This window comes from Bubalus bubalis, chromosome 6 (genome assembly GCF_019923935.1).
Source record: "Bubalus bubalis isolate 160015118507 breed Murrah chromosome 6, NDDB_SH_1, whole genome shotgun sequence".
NCBI classification, from domain to species: Eukaryota; Metazoa; Chordata; class Mammalia; order Artiodactyla; family Bovidae; genus Bubalus; species Bubalus bubalis.
In genome coordinates, this window is record NC_059162.1 from 82,959,608 (window position 1) to 82,974,102 (window position 14,495).

At 46.1% G+C, this 14,495-nt stretch overlaps 1 protein-coding gene across 2 annotated transcripts in view; it reads left to right on the forward strand.

The window, feature by feature from the left end:
* KANK4 (KN motif and ankyrin repeat domains 4) overlaps positions 1 to 14,495 on the forward strand; it is a 74,263-nt gene that overhangs the window by 52,939 nt on the left and 6,829 nt on the right. For both annotated transcript variants that reach the window (XM_006055926.4, XM_006055928.4), the window contains 4 exons: positions 943 to 1,030; positions 3,103 to 3,322; positions 9,275 to 9,417; positions 12,811 to 13,011. In XM_006055926.4, the coding sequence (XP_006055988.4) occupies positions 943 to 1,030; positions 3,103 to 3,322; positions 9,275 to 9,417; positions 12,811 to 13,011 (652 nt within the window). The remainder of the gene's footprint in view (positions 1 to 942; positions 1,031 to 3,102; positions 3,323 to 9,274; positions 9,418 to 12,810; positions 13,012 to 14,495) is intronic.

Below are 14,495 nucleotides of genomic sequence, written 5' to 3' on the forward strand. Positions count from 1 at the left end.
GGAGTGGACATACTTGCTTCAAATCCTACATCTGCCACAGTATTACTTTAGACAAGGTACTTAAGCTGTGGTTGCCTCAATTTCCTCATCTGTAAAATGTAGCAACCTTATAGATTTGGTCTGAGGACTAAATGAGAAAAAGTATGTAAAATGCCTGGTGCAGGGCCTGCCACATAGTAGCCTCCCCGTAAATGGGAGAAGTGAGAGTAGTAAGTGCCATTAATTATCATTATCACCATCCCCAGCCTGGTTGCTGAAGAAGAGACAGGAGTGAATGGCAGCTGACTGTCCAGCAGGGCCGCAGGGCTGCTCCATCATAGCAGCGCTGTAAGGACTTGGTGAAAGTGGGGCTTCATGGTGACCAATGCCATTGACTCCCAGCCGAGGCCTCTCAGTGCCAAGCCTGCCCTTTTACCAGTGCAGCAATAATGCGTATCATTGAGAGTGCCCTGGTGCTATCAATTTTCATTCGATTGACTCTATTAGTGCTTACTATATCCTTAATGGAAGAGTAACCTGAAGAAACTTGATGCTGTGGAGTGGGTCCTTTGCATTTTTTAAGTCACTCAGGCAGAAAACGTTTGCTCCAAAGTCAGGAAGATAACCCTCCCTTTCCCAGCATGTCAGGAATGACAGTGGGGCCCATGGCCCCCTAAAATGCTTTGGCAATCTGACCTCATCCCCTGAAAACAGCAGGATCCAAAGGGAAATATGCTTGGCTCATTCTTCAGAAGAGTTCAGAAGTCAGCCCTGTTCGACAGGAGGCTGTATTCACTCAGTGTTTCTGAGGAATGCCCCTGACCCTGAGAAGTTGCCTAGTTTGGATATCTGAGTTGCTGAGAAGTGAAAAATGAGAGTGAAAGTCAAGGTAGAGGACTTTTTTTTTTTATCAAGATGGAGACTGATACATTTATATATATATGAATTAATTTTTTTCTTTAGATATAAACCCTCAGAAGAATTCCTTAATGCATGCCGGGCATTGAGCCAACATCTGCCAGAAACTGGGACGACCACTGACCCGCTCTTGGTACTCTGACTTGTCATCGTCATGTAAAGATTTCTGTACTGTCTAAGCTGTTAGTTCCACCCGACGACTCGGGTCTTGCAACTGAGGCAGCTTTGTGGGGGTGCTTGGGACCCCTCTTTGCTGTGTGCTGTCTCATTTGCCCAAACTCTGCTGCCCAGGGTGATGGATTGTGTTGAGAAAGTGGAACCCGTGCATGTGCACAGGAACCAGGGCTGGGGCTCAGAGGCATTTACCAAATGTTATTAGGCATCCCGCCCTGAATATGTCATGGGATCCTTTGTGGCTTAGGCTCAAAATTACCTCACAGTTTGATAGAACTGTGGGTAGATAGGAAAAGAGCAGGTGGAATGGAAACCTTGGTTCTGTTCCCCGGACTGCCGTCTGTGAGATACTGAGTGAGTCAGTTCAATGCTCAGGGCTCTGGTTTCCTCATTAATAAAATGAGGGTGCTGAACTGCACGTCTCCACTTCCTCAGGGCCTGGCATTTTGTTCTGTAGTCTTGACTGTTTTTCTTGAAGGCACCTGTGGGTCAAGAGGCCAAAAGCAAGCAAATACATCTGTTTGCTCCCTAACACCACCATGGCCCACAGAGATTAAACATTTAAGGATTAGTTTCTGGTTGAATCAAGAGGTACTGATATAGATGCATTTTCCCATGTTGTGAGGGCCACGGATAAGACCCAGTATGTAACAATATGTAAGCATTTTTAAAGCCCATTTTGTTCTCCTTTGCAGAAAAGCTTTAGGAGTAAAAACGATCGATTAGTCCATTTTCATTAGTATTTTATCTTCGCCGATTTGGCAAATAACTTGTTCCCAGATTGTTAAAGAACCAATATGTGATGTGGATATTGATTAAAACTCCTGCTACTTATTCTTCAATGAACTACAGAGCTAAGTTATTTCCTAGATCTTCAATTAAAATCTTCCAGATATGTTCCTCAATATTAGGGTCTTTCTCCAGATTCTCCTGAAGATTCCATAGGTAAAGGAGATATTAAAAAATGTTTCAGTCACAAAAGAATCCACTGATTCTGTGTAGAAAAGCAGTTAGAGGACATGCCAACCTGACATCACACACGTTAGGATCAAAGCACAGAACACCCCTCCCCACCTTAGAGACAAAGCAGGGTGTGCAGGGACCTCATTTGGCAGAGCATGAGAGGTTGGAAACCAAGCCCTTTTTTCAACCTCATTTTATAGATAGCACGAGAAGGATTCAAAATGTATTAGGACTTCCAAGGTCATGCAGCTGAGCCAGGACTTAAGCCTGGGCCCTACAAGTTTAGTGACTCCCAATCCAGTGCCCTTTCTGGAATGAATATGAACTCATCTCTTACAATCACAGTCCCATTGTTTCTCCTTCCCTTTAGGAAAATAATCTAATCATATTCCATTTAAAACACTTAGGTCATGTCACGTGCAGAGTCGGTGTCATTTGCTCGGGGACTCTCCTTACTTGGAGTACTGCAGATAGTGGGATCCTGCCATGGGCTGTTTAACCATTTTCTCTGAAAGTCCTAGCAAAGCTTCAAAGCCAAAAATATTTCAAGCACATCTGTTTGGATTTTACTTCATCGTATGTTGGGCATGTTGTTTGTCTTAGCTTTCAGTGTGCATTTTTCCCATTAATGTCGTGACTCTCCAGCTATGCCTGTTAAAAACATGCAGGTACCCCAGTGGAGTCTGGGCTAGTCAACACAGGCTGGTGTAAATGTGTGAAAGAGGGGGTCGTGGTTATCCTGTGCTTATGGGGAATGTGATCTATAGGTACAGTGGACTCAAGCTGTCCCCAAGTGTCATGTTACTGGCTGTTGTGCTGCTCTCCCAATCCTCCTGTCTACCTGACATGATGGGGGAGCCAATCTCGCAGGTTCAAAGAGTGGTGCTGGGTACCCCCGCACCCTGCTAGCTCTGAGCCCTGCAGGAGTAAATTGCAGTGAGAGTTGGAGGGAATTGAAGGGATATACATGGAAGGAACCTAAGCTGACCTTTCCCATTGGAAACTGACACCCCAGCTGGAGCACCTGGGTAGGTAACCTTCTGGAATTGGAATGTGTTGGTATTTCAGAAACAGAGCTTGAACACCATCAGTCAAGAGTGGTTCCGCATCTCCAGCCGGAAGTCATCCAGCCCTGCCGTAGTGGCTGCCTACCTCCACGGGGTCCAGCCTCACTCCCCACACTTGCTAAAGCTGCTTGTCAATCTGGCTGACGGCAACGGGAACACAGCTCTTCACTACAGCGTGTCCCACTCTAACTTCTCCATCGTGAAGCTGCTGCTGGAAACAGGTCAGAAACACTCACACCACTGCTGCCTGGGTCCCTCTCTGAAGGGCAGTTCTTGTTACCACTTCTTTGCAGCAAGGAGCTTTTTCACTGTTCTGAATTCCTCCAGTACTCTAGGAGCTGGGCCAGACCATTTTGCCTTTATTATATCATGTATTCTTCACAACATTCGTGATGTAGGTATCGTTATTCTCATGTTACAGTTGAGGAAACTGAAGCTCAGGAAGTTATAAAATTTGCTCAGATTACAGTGCTGGTAAGTGGTAGAGTCAGACTTTATATTCAGTTTGTCCAACTCCAGTGCTATACCACACTTCCTCTAGGAAAGGTCACATTTTACCATCTTCATAAGTACTTTTTAACATAGGCCATGCAAATGTGCACACAGACATTCATTTGTGTCCACCTCTTTGCCTTGGAGTCTGGAGCATGCCAGACTTCCCTGTCCTTCACTATCTCCTGGAATTTGCTCAAATTCATGTCCAATGGGTCAGTGATACTATCTAACCATCTCATCCTCTACCACCTCCTTCTCCTTTTGTCTTCAGTCTTTCCCAGCCTCAAGGCCTTTTCCAGTGAATCGGCGCTTTACATCAGGTGGCCAAAGTATTGGAGCTTCAGCTTTAGCATCAGTCCTTCCAATGAATATTCAGGATTGATTTCCTTTCGGATTGACTGGTTTAATCTCCTTGCAGTCCAAGGGACTCTCAAGAGTTTAAGGCCATAGCTCCATTTAATCAATTTGACTTAATTTGATTCATTCATCCTTCCTCAGATATGTGTAGACTATGTATGATGTCCATACTGCCTACCACCAGAGATGTGACCTACATGGAGCTCTTGCCTTTCCAGGAGTTTACAGCTTGACAGTCAGGATGGAGCAGGATGATGGCTCCCAAGAGAGAGGTGTAGAGTATGATTTCAGGACTGAAAAGAAGGGAGATAACATTCTGCTGAGAGAGCAGGAAGGGCTTCCTTGGTGGCTCAGATGGTAAAGAATCCACCTGCAATGCAGGAGCCCTAAGTTCGATCCCTCGATCAGGAAGATCCCTTGGAGAAGGGAATGGCAACCCATTCCAGTGTTCTTGCCTGGGAAATCCCATGGACAGAGGAGCCTGGTGGGCCATGGTCCATAGGGTCACAAAGAGTCAGACACAACTTAATGACTAACACAACACTTAGAGAGCAGGGAAGGTGCACTGCAGTGGGTAGTTTCCTGCAGACAGAGAAATGTCCCAGGCCAATGAAGAGGATCATGTCAAGAAGGAAAAAGATTGTTCACTGGGTCAAATATTGTACTGTAGTGTCTCTGGCAGATGACGCCATGATTTGGCAGGTTTGGAAAAAGGTCACTGGTGACTTTGGAAACAATTGTTTCAGGGGGTTGTTAGAAGGAAACTGGATTGCAGAGATCTGAATATATTTGTTGTCTGAGAAGAATTCAAGAGAGACACACAGAGAAAGAGAGAGAGAGAGAGATGAAGAGAGAGATTAAAGATACAGAGGAGAGAAGATGCTTGATAGAGCATGGTCTTTCAGGAGCTGGAAAAACCTGGAATCCACAGCAGAGACAGATGAGATCAGCCTAGGCAAGCTGCTGGGATATTTATTTTTTCTGAGATGGAAGCAAAAGGAAAGGAGGTGGGCGAAGGTCCAGAGAGATGTTGAGGAGGAGAAAAGGGAAGTGAGCATTAGATTCTTCATTGTTCAGGATCTGGAGAAAGGGAAGACTCTTCCCTCTGGTGGAGAATCATTGCAAATGGCCTTGACCCTCTTAGCTGGAAAAGGCAGTTAAGAGTCAAATAAAGACCTTTGTGTCTGCTGATACGATACCACAGGGCTTGTAGTGGAGTTTCAATGGAGCGTGTGACAATATCAAGCAGTCTAGGAGTGGTGGTATGAGTGCAGGGTGATGGGACTGACTGAAGGTGTGTGGGTCCCAGTCAAATGTCATCTGTGAGTTTAGGAAAGCTGTATGAAGGATATTTAGGATGGTACCTACAAGAGATATAAAACCCCAGATGATCTCCATGGATTAGGCCCTCCCTCTACTAAGCATCTGGCACCTGCGATCTCATTTAGTCTTCATAACTATCCTGTTAGTTGAATGATTATCCCTTTTTTTTATAGAAAATGAAAGTGACTCAGAAAAGTCAACAGATTTGCTCCAGATCACGCAATGACTAAGCGCACTGCTGGGGTTTGAAGTCCGTACTGTGGAATCCAGGAATCAGAGCACATGCTAGATGTGTAATCCTAATTTAGAGACTACAGGGGAAGTTTAAACAGGCATCAGGAAGTCCAAATTTCAGATCCAACAACTTTCCTGCAATGTGAATCTTATTCCCCTCCCCCTCCACTGGCTTAAATCCCTCCCATGGCTTCGCCTTGCTCTTGGATCAGAAGGCGGCTTCCTCAGCCTGGCCTTCAGGTATCCCAGATGGTCCAGGCCTGTCTGCCTTTCCTTTCTCTGCAGCCACCATGTACCCTCCTTCCTTCCATTCCAGCCACATGGCCTCAGAGTCACCACACTCATTCCCACCCTGGGACTTCTGCATTTTCTTTCCATCTGGATCCTTTCACCTGAAACTCTTTTCATGACTGGTCCCTTCTCATTGTTCAAGTCACAGCTCAGATGTCACCTCAGAAAGTGATCCATCTAAAGTGGCTGCCCCATCTCTCTCTAGTGGAACATCCTGTTTCTTTCTTTAGGTGATCTCTGCTTGTCACTTCTATCTGAGTTCTAATAGAACTGAGCTAACCCAGGAGAGGCTCTGCCTGTCTCATTCCTTTCAGTATCACCAGCACTTGGTCCATTTCCTGGCTCATGGTGGGTGTTGAGTGAAAATATTTGTTAGATGAGAGTGGATGGATGACTCCTGGGAGTTAGATTAAATTCCAGTAAGTTTCCCATTCTTCAAAATTCTCTTAAGTAGCCTTGAGGCTCTTTACCTGTATGGAAAGGTGATGTATGTAATGATAACCTCAAGTTCTTTCTGCATCCCACATCATCAGAGGAAGATAAAGTTACATTTCTAACATTCTTCATGGATTCATGCTGCTGCTGCTAAGTTGCTTCAGTCGTGTCGACTCTGTGCGACCCCAGAGACGGCAGCCCACCAGGCTCCCCTGTCCCTGGGATTCTCCAGGCAAGAACACTGGAGTGGCTTGCCATTCCATGGATACCATCAAAATGGTAGCTCAGTTGAGAAAGACACCCACCTATGCCTCTGGGTTCCAATTATTGTGTTCAGTCTTAGGGCTTTTCATTATGGAACATAACAGCAACGCTACTGCTTAAAAGGCTTCCTGGATGGTGTTAGTAGTAAAGAATCCACCTGCCAATGCAGGTGACTCAGGAGACACACATTCAATCCCTGAGTCGGGAAGATCACTTGGAGAAGGGAATGGCAACCCACTCCAATACTCTTGTCTGGGAAATCCCATGGGCAGAGAAGCCTGGTGGGTTACAGTCCATGAAGTCGCAAAGAACAGATCACCTTAGATTTGGTTGTTATAAATTTCTGCTGATGTTTTCTGAGATCCAGTCAATACTCATCAACCATAAAGTGGTTTGGAAGCTTTTCCCTTTAACATGCTGAAATAGCTAAACAGCCACAAGCAAAAGGAATGGGGTGGGTTGGTTGGGGAGACGGTCTGAGAGTCCCATTCCTTTCCCTCACTGTAGAAGGGGTGTTGAGGAGGGCAGATCTGTCCCACTCCAAACTGGGCTCCCTTCCCAGCCATTTGTGCAGAATCTGGAAAGCACATTACAAACTGTAAAAGGCTGCACCAAAGTGACTCATCGGTATTGAGAATAGAGTCATGGGTGCACCTCCACCAGCCTAGTCCTTTGTGAACCGTGCTCTATTTTACCGCGACACCTCTGTAGAGGAGAAGCTGGCTGACTCAGAGAATGTTCAGTCAAGAGTCTGCCCCTCACCTTTGGGGAGGGCTGGTTTGCTCACTGGAGCTGCTCAGAAACATTGCTTTGAAAGTGGGGGGTCCTCAGTCCTTTTTCAGAGCCCCTGGTGGGGGGAATTAGTCATTCTACTGAGTTATAGGTCACGTTTCTGAAGAGAGCATAGAGAGTCGTAACCTGAGGCTCATTTACACATCTTAAAAGTAAACATAAAATAGGCACGGGTAAAAATTTTAAAGCCATTGACCAGGCGATGCAGACAGATATCCCCATCTTTATCAGAACGGGGTTATAAGGCATTGAATGGAGCTGATATTTGCCTTTCATAGCGCAGTTGGTCATGACAGTGGTCAGGGAAGCTTCAGTGAGGAAACTGCTGATTCATGAGCACAGCTGTATCCATTGGCATCCTGGTCCATTATGACACATCTCTGAAGAATTGTTTGGGGTGGAGGGACTGTCAGCCAAATATTATTTTTTTCCCCTTGCACAGAACTTATGAGTAAATCTAACTAACATTTTGTCATAAACCAGATTTGTTTTGATGAATATCTGAGTCTTCAAGAGCAAGTAGCAAGGATGTGATGATAAGAATTCCATTCTGGACAATAATAGCAGGAACAGTTAATGCTCATTGAGTGTTTATTATGTGCTAGCTGCCATTTTAAGTGCTCTTAATATATTAACTCATTAAATTTCACAGTAACCTTACAGGTTCTTTTATTATCTCCATTTTACAGAAAAAATGCTAAGGAAGTCTCAGACTTGCTCTACTGAGGTAGTTTTATTACTGGCCTAAAGAGACACAGAGATTTTCTCCTGAGCACTAGTACAGGGAAGATTTAGTTTTTCACGCTGTGTGAATGTGTGTTAGTCACTTAGTCATGTCCGACTCTTTGTGACCCTGTGGACTGTAGCCCACCAGGCTCCTCTGTCCATAGGATTCTCCAGGCAAGAATACTGGAGTGGATTGCCATTTCCTTCTCCAAGTTGTACACCCCTTAAAGGGCTTCCCTGGTGGCTTAGTGGTAAAGAGTCTGCAGGAGACATGGGTTTGATCCCTGGGTCAGGAAGATCCCCTGGAAAAGGAAATGGCAACCCACTCCAGTATTCTTTGCAGGAAAGTTCCATGGACAGGAGCCTGGTGGGCTACAGCCCATGGGGTCACAAAAGAGTTGGACACAACTAAGCAACAACAACTGCCCTTAAAAGGTGGGAGCCTTCAGGCAACAGGCTGATGATCTCCTCCATCTCCTTTGGTGGGGACGGATGTGAATGCATATCCCCAGGGTTATGAAGCAGAAATTTCCCTTGAGTTCTCATGTAATACTTCCTCTTAAAAATATGCCAGTTTTCCATTCTCTTGTGAAATGTATATTCTTAATTGCTTTAATATAAAGATTTGTGAAGTGTTTTTCTATTGTGCTTCTCAAATGAGTTGGTTATTCCCAGAAGATTTCTGTGTTTATCCTGGGGCATTTTTTCATGTCCTCTGGTCCATTTCACAGGGTATCACTAGGCCTTTGAAAGGACCTACAACCACAGCCAGTAGTTGATGAGTTATACGTAGACACAGAGCAAGACCTGAAATGCACACCTGAGGGCGACATGAGGCTGTGTGAGTGATGGGCTCTAGCGTCAGATAGACCTGACACCCAATGAGTGAGTCCTGCTCTCGATTCTCCTTCACTGGGGCATTGATATAGTTTCACTCACCTTCTTCACTCCACGGAAGGACACCTTCAGTGTCCTTATCTGTAAAATATGAATAATAGTGCCCCACTTTAGGAAATAAAGTCAAGGTCATAGGCCTTGGTCATCTCTGACTCTCCTCTGCACCTTTTTTGCTAGGTAGCCTCAAAAAAGTAGCCACTGTTAAAGGCTGCTAAAAATGTAGAATACAGATTCCACCACTGGGAAAGAATTGCTCTATTCTGTGGCCCTTTAACCAGCGGGAAGCCTCCTATTGAACAGGCTAAAGCCTGGCTTCTGGCATTTTAAGAGCTCTTCCAGCTTCCGTGTTTCTCTTGCAGGTGTCTGCAACGTGGACCATCAGAACAAAGCTGGCTATACTGCTGTGATGATCACTCCCCTGGCTTCTGCCGAGACCGATGAAGACATGGCTGTTGTCTGGAAGCTCTTAAGAGAAGGGAATGTAAACATCCAAGCTACTCAGGTAGGAGGAGTGAACATGATCTCCTCTTTAATGAATGAGGCTCCTCCTAGTTTTATTCTGCCAGTGGGGTGAGGAACTCCATGCAGATCCAGTTTTTAGCCCGAGAAGTCTGGGCCCTCCAACTGGCATCTATCCAAAGATTGGACTTCTGGTTTCCTTGGAGCCTCCTGAGGCCCAGACAGGCTGGGACAGAGGTTGTGAACTTGTAATCTATGTTCTGGGCTGAAACTTGGCAAATTCCTTCCAGACTCCTTGAACTGAAAGTTCCCACAGATAGCATCTGGACAAGGCATTTGCTATTTGTGATATAGAAAGCCTCTGGAGGTGATACATAGAGGGATCATGAATCACAGAGCAGTTCAGAGGGTTGGGTTGTTGCTGTTCAGCTGCAAGGCCCTTCTACTTGAGAATATGGAACAAAGGTGTAACCCTTAGCCAGTAGGGCTTTGAGTCAGATGGAGCTCCATATGGAACAGTGGGAACTCTTCAAAAGGCCACTTGCCCATCTTTGACCAAGAGGAGAATAAGTGGAGGGCATTCCACTCTCCTTTTCCCCCTAGAGTGATCATAGGTGTAGCCCTACTCTCAAGAACTATGAAGGGTCTGAGATTGTACTCTCCCTTAAAGCTAACAAGTTAGCTGCCACAGTGTCATGGATGCTGGCAGAAGACACAGGACTCCTATTGCCAAAGGACAGTGTGGTACTCCCAGTGGTAACAGTAGTCAGAGCATTGCTATTTATACCTGTTCCTGGAGTCCCAATAGCTACAGGGCACTGTGAGGAGGAGCAGATCCCTGCGCACAGAGAGGGCTGTGTTACTAGAGAGAAACCCTGAGCTTAGGGAACCTGAATCTTTCATACTGGGTAGTAAGCATGACCACCCTCTGTTCTGAAGGAGACACTACCTCTGTCCTCCAGTGCTGTTCACTGTACGTTCTTCCTTAAAAAGACAGAGAAACAAAAGGCCAGATAGTCCCTCACTCACAGGATTGCAGCAAGCCAAGATACCATAGAAAACTGTCTCCCAACAATCCATTTAACTCTGCTCTCCACCCCAGCCCAAGGTGATTGCGGCTAAACCTGATGGCAAAGTCCTTTTGCCCACTTCACATAATAGCAATCCTATTGGTGGCAAAAATCAGACATTTATAGCTTACTTTCTGGTTTTTAAAGTGTTTTCGCTCACCTATAGCTTACACTGTAGGACTCAATAAAGCTGTTTTCACTTCAAATGATGTTTTCCATAAACATAGTAAATCTTTTTTTCTCAATTGGTCCTCTTGAAGGCAGAATGCTCACTAAGATCAAAATATATGCCCTTCTTGTAGAGGAGAAACCAGTGCTCTAGAAGAGTAAGGGACCCATCCCACATTGCGAAGGGAAGAAAGGGATTACCGTGTAGCTGTGCTCTTCAGCGCCCCCTGGGGGTTTTAGGTATTAAGGGAGCTGCGGGCATTAGGGTAGATAGGAGTGAGCTGGGAGGCCAGGAGTCTCCTGGGCTAAGCTACCTATTTCTCTCTGTATCTCCAGGGTCGGCACTGCACCGCGCTGGTAACAGTGCTCTGTAAATGTTTGTTGAATTAAATTGTATGGAACCAGGTCAGGAGGGGGGTGAGGAAGGAAAGGGTCCCAAGTCAGGCAGGGGGCAGACAGGAAGACATCTGTCTATGACATCTGGCTTTCATACCACTCGGAGAGAGGGGCCTGGAGGGAAAACTGTGGTCTGGTTAGTACAGTCAACAAGCATTACCTCAGGACCAGGTATAAGCAAACCAAAGAGCAAAGAGTCTTCTCTGGAAAGATCTGAGTTCCAGAGAAATGAGGAACCAGGACACCTAACGATACATTGCCACGGTGGTCAGACATTATCTCTAACACTCATAAAGACAACAATAGCTAAAATGTATGCAACATTTGGGCTTCTCTAGTGGCTCAGATGGTAAAGAATATGTCTGCAGTGCCGGAGACCCGGATTTGATCCCTGGGTTGGGACGATCCCCTGGAGAAGGGAATGGCTAGGCTACTCACTTCAGTGAAATCCCACGGACAGAGGAGCCTGGCGGGCTACAGTCCATGGGATCACAAAGAGTGGGACACAACTGAGTGACTAACACATTCACACACATAACATTTGGGCCTCATGCAGGTCCCACAATAGCCCCAGGGTATAGGTAATATCCTTAAGCATTCCTGTTTTACCAGATCAGCAAAAATCACCAAGAGGTTAACTTATCCAGACTCACATAAGCAGTCTATGACAGGGCCAGCCTTTTTCTGATTGAAACCCCCTTTTCTCTAAGCCCCAGCCTTCTGGGCAGGGAAACATAATCTATCAGTGACTGCATTTTGGAGCCTTAATCAGTGAACACGTCAGCCAGCATGTTTTACGTGTAAGACACTGTGCTCAGAGTCACAGGGGACCTGAAGGGAGAGTAAACAGAGCCCTTACCTCATTCTTACAACCTTACAAAGCCTGACATTCAGTCAGAGAGACCCACCTGACCCGCCTGGAACCCAGGAGAGAATCATGAGTGCAAAATATATAATCAAGTTGTAGAAGAGTACTGTGTATATACAGGAAAATCCAGGAGAAATGATGATCAGTTTGTTATCAGAAAAAATAGCTACCACACATTTTTATATTTATAACCTTTATTTCATTTGACTTTCACAAATACTCTGACCAAGATTGACCAAGATTCTGGGACACCAAGTGACGTGGCCAGGGTCACACACTAGGAAACAGCAGAAGCAGAGCTTTGTCTCGCTTTCTGACTCTGATCCATTGCCGTGTGCACTGATTATTACAAGCAAGTGAAAGACTGTTGTCAATGGCTGTGGGTTAGCGATGACCATAGTACCATGCAGAGAGCTCAGTGAGAAAAGAGCGTTCTGGGTATCATTCAGCTGAAAATATCAGAGGCGTTCAGAGCAATCCCAGGCTTCTTAGAGGAAGTTAGGCTGGGGCAGGCAGTCAGAAGCCATATTCCTGATTTTTAAACCCTTTGTTTATTCCATCATTCAACATTTTATCAGCATGTACTTGGGACTAGGTGCTGGAGAGAGAGATGAAAAAGACTTAGTCCTTGCCGTCAAAGATGTCACAGCCCATGAGAAAGAGAGAGGTTGACATGTTGCAGTACCAAATGGTAAGTGTTGTGTTATGAAACCTGTGCTTGGGGTGTAAGTCGAGGGCTTTAGAGAGGATGTACATTTGACTAGTGTCTTGGAAAGAGTAGAAGTTTGCCAGGCTAAGGAAGATATGTCCCATACCACAGAGATTCAGATCAACTGTCACTTTCCAGAGAAGTCTTTCCTGCTTACACACAGGCTATAGAGGGGGTCCTTCCCATCAGCCACAACCTGACCACACCCCTGCTCTCTGTGTGCAGGGGGGCCAGACGGCGCTGATGCTGGGAGTCAGCCACGACAGGGGGGACATGGTCCAGGCGCTGCTGAGCTGCCAGGCAGATGTCAACCTACAGGACCATGATGGATTGTCCGCCCTCATGCTGGCCTGTTGCCATGGCAACACAGACATGGTGCGGCTGCTCCTGGCACATCCAGCCTGCGACAGCAGCCTGACTGACAAGGTGAGACTTATAGGCAATTAACAAGTGGGTGTTTCACTTTCCTTCCTGAAAAGTACCTTGCCAGCCAGCAGAATTCAAGGAAGCCTATGGCAGCAGCAACAGATTTAACCTCATAAGGCTGTTCTTGGGTTTAAATGAGATGACCCATGTAAATGCTGAGACTTGCAGCTGGGAAACCCAAAGCTCTAGCCTTTTACACCATTCTGACGGGTTATGTCCAGGCCTGCTCTCAGCCCTGAAGCACATCTGATCATGGCAATAACAGTATGTGTCCTTTGAGGCACAGCTTGAGCAAGGAAGCTCTGCTGTCCATGGGGCTCCCAAAAGGCAGGAGGAGGGAACCATGTGCAAATCATGTCCCTTCTTGGACAGTGGCCCACCTTACAGAGGGGCCCATTTCATGGAGACACCCTGCCTGAAGCTGCATTGCCAGACAGTCTTCTTGTAAGGCGATGGTGATGGCAACGTTGAGGACGGTGGTGATGGTGGTGGTGACCATGATGAGATAACAGTAGTGAAAAGTTAACCCGTGTCACGTGATGGCTCGGTGCCAGGCACTATACCAAGCAGTTACCTCAGACCATCTTGTTTAAACCCCATAACAACGGAGTCACCGTTTGATGCCACCCATTTGCTCATGAGGCAACGGAGGTACCAAGTGGTGAAGTAACATGTTCAAGGTCACACAGCTAGCTAATAGAACCAGCTCCATCAGACTCCTAAGAACACTCATAGAAACTAACTCTTTCTATGCACGACCTCATGAATCCTCTCAATAATCCAGTAGGGGGACTTCCCTGGTGATCCAGTAGCTAAGACACCATGCTCCCAATGTAGGGGGCCTGGGTTTGATCCCTGGTTAAAGAATCAGATCTCACATGCTGCCGTTAAGAGTTTTCATGCCACAGCTGAAGATCCTGGGTGCCAAATGACTAAATAAATGAATCAATCAATCAATAAATATCAAAAAGATCCAGTGAGGGAGAGCCTGCCATCCCTGTTTTGTACTGACAAGAATGCAGAGGCCTTGAGTGCTTATGTACCAGTCATAGGTCGCAAGCTTCTTATTCTTGGAGTGAGAATTCAAGCCCAGGTCTGACTCCAGTGTTCTTAATGCTGGCACTATAATTTAATGCTTTAAATAGACTTCTCTGTATTTTCTTAGCATCCACAGTTCAAAAGGGACAAAGGCCTGGGGAGGGAAAGAGAGCCCCTTCCCACCCAGGGACAGCCTGTCTTACTAGGCCACCTCTGAACTCCCCACCATTGTTCCATCAGTGGTTCAAGCTGCCAAGTCTCTCCCACCACACTCAGGCAGCAGGCAGGCCCGCCCCTTGTCTTCAGGTCCCCCGAACCCCAGCTCTGTCCAAAGTCATTTCTGTGATCAGTGGAGAGCACAGACCCTCTTGAAATGTCTGTGGGAACAGTGGCGGGCTCTGGAAATAAGAGCCTCCTTTTCCAGATGGGATACAGTCAGACAAAGG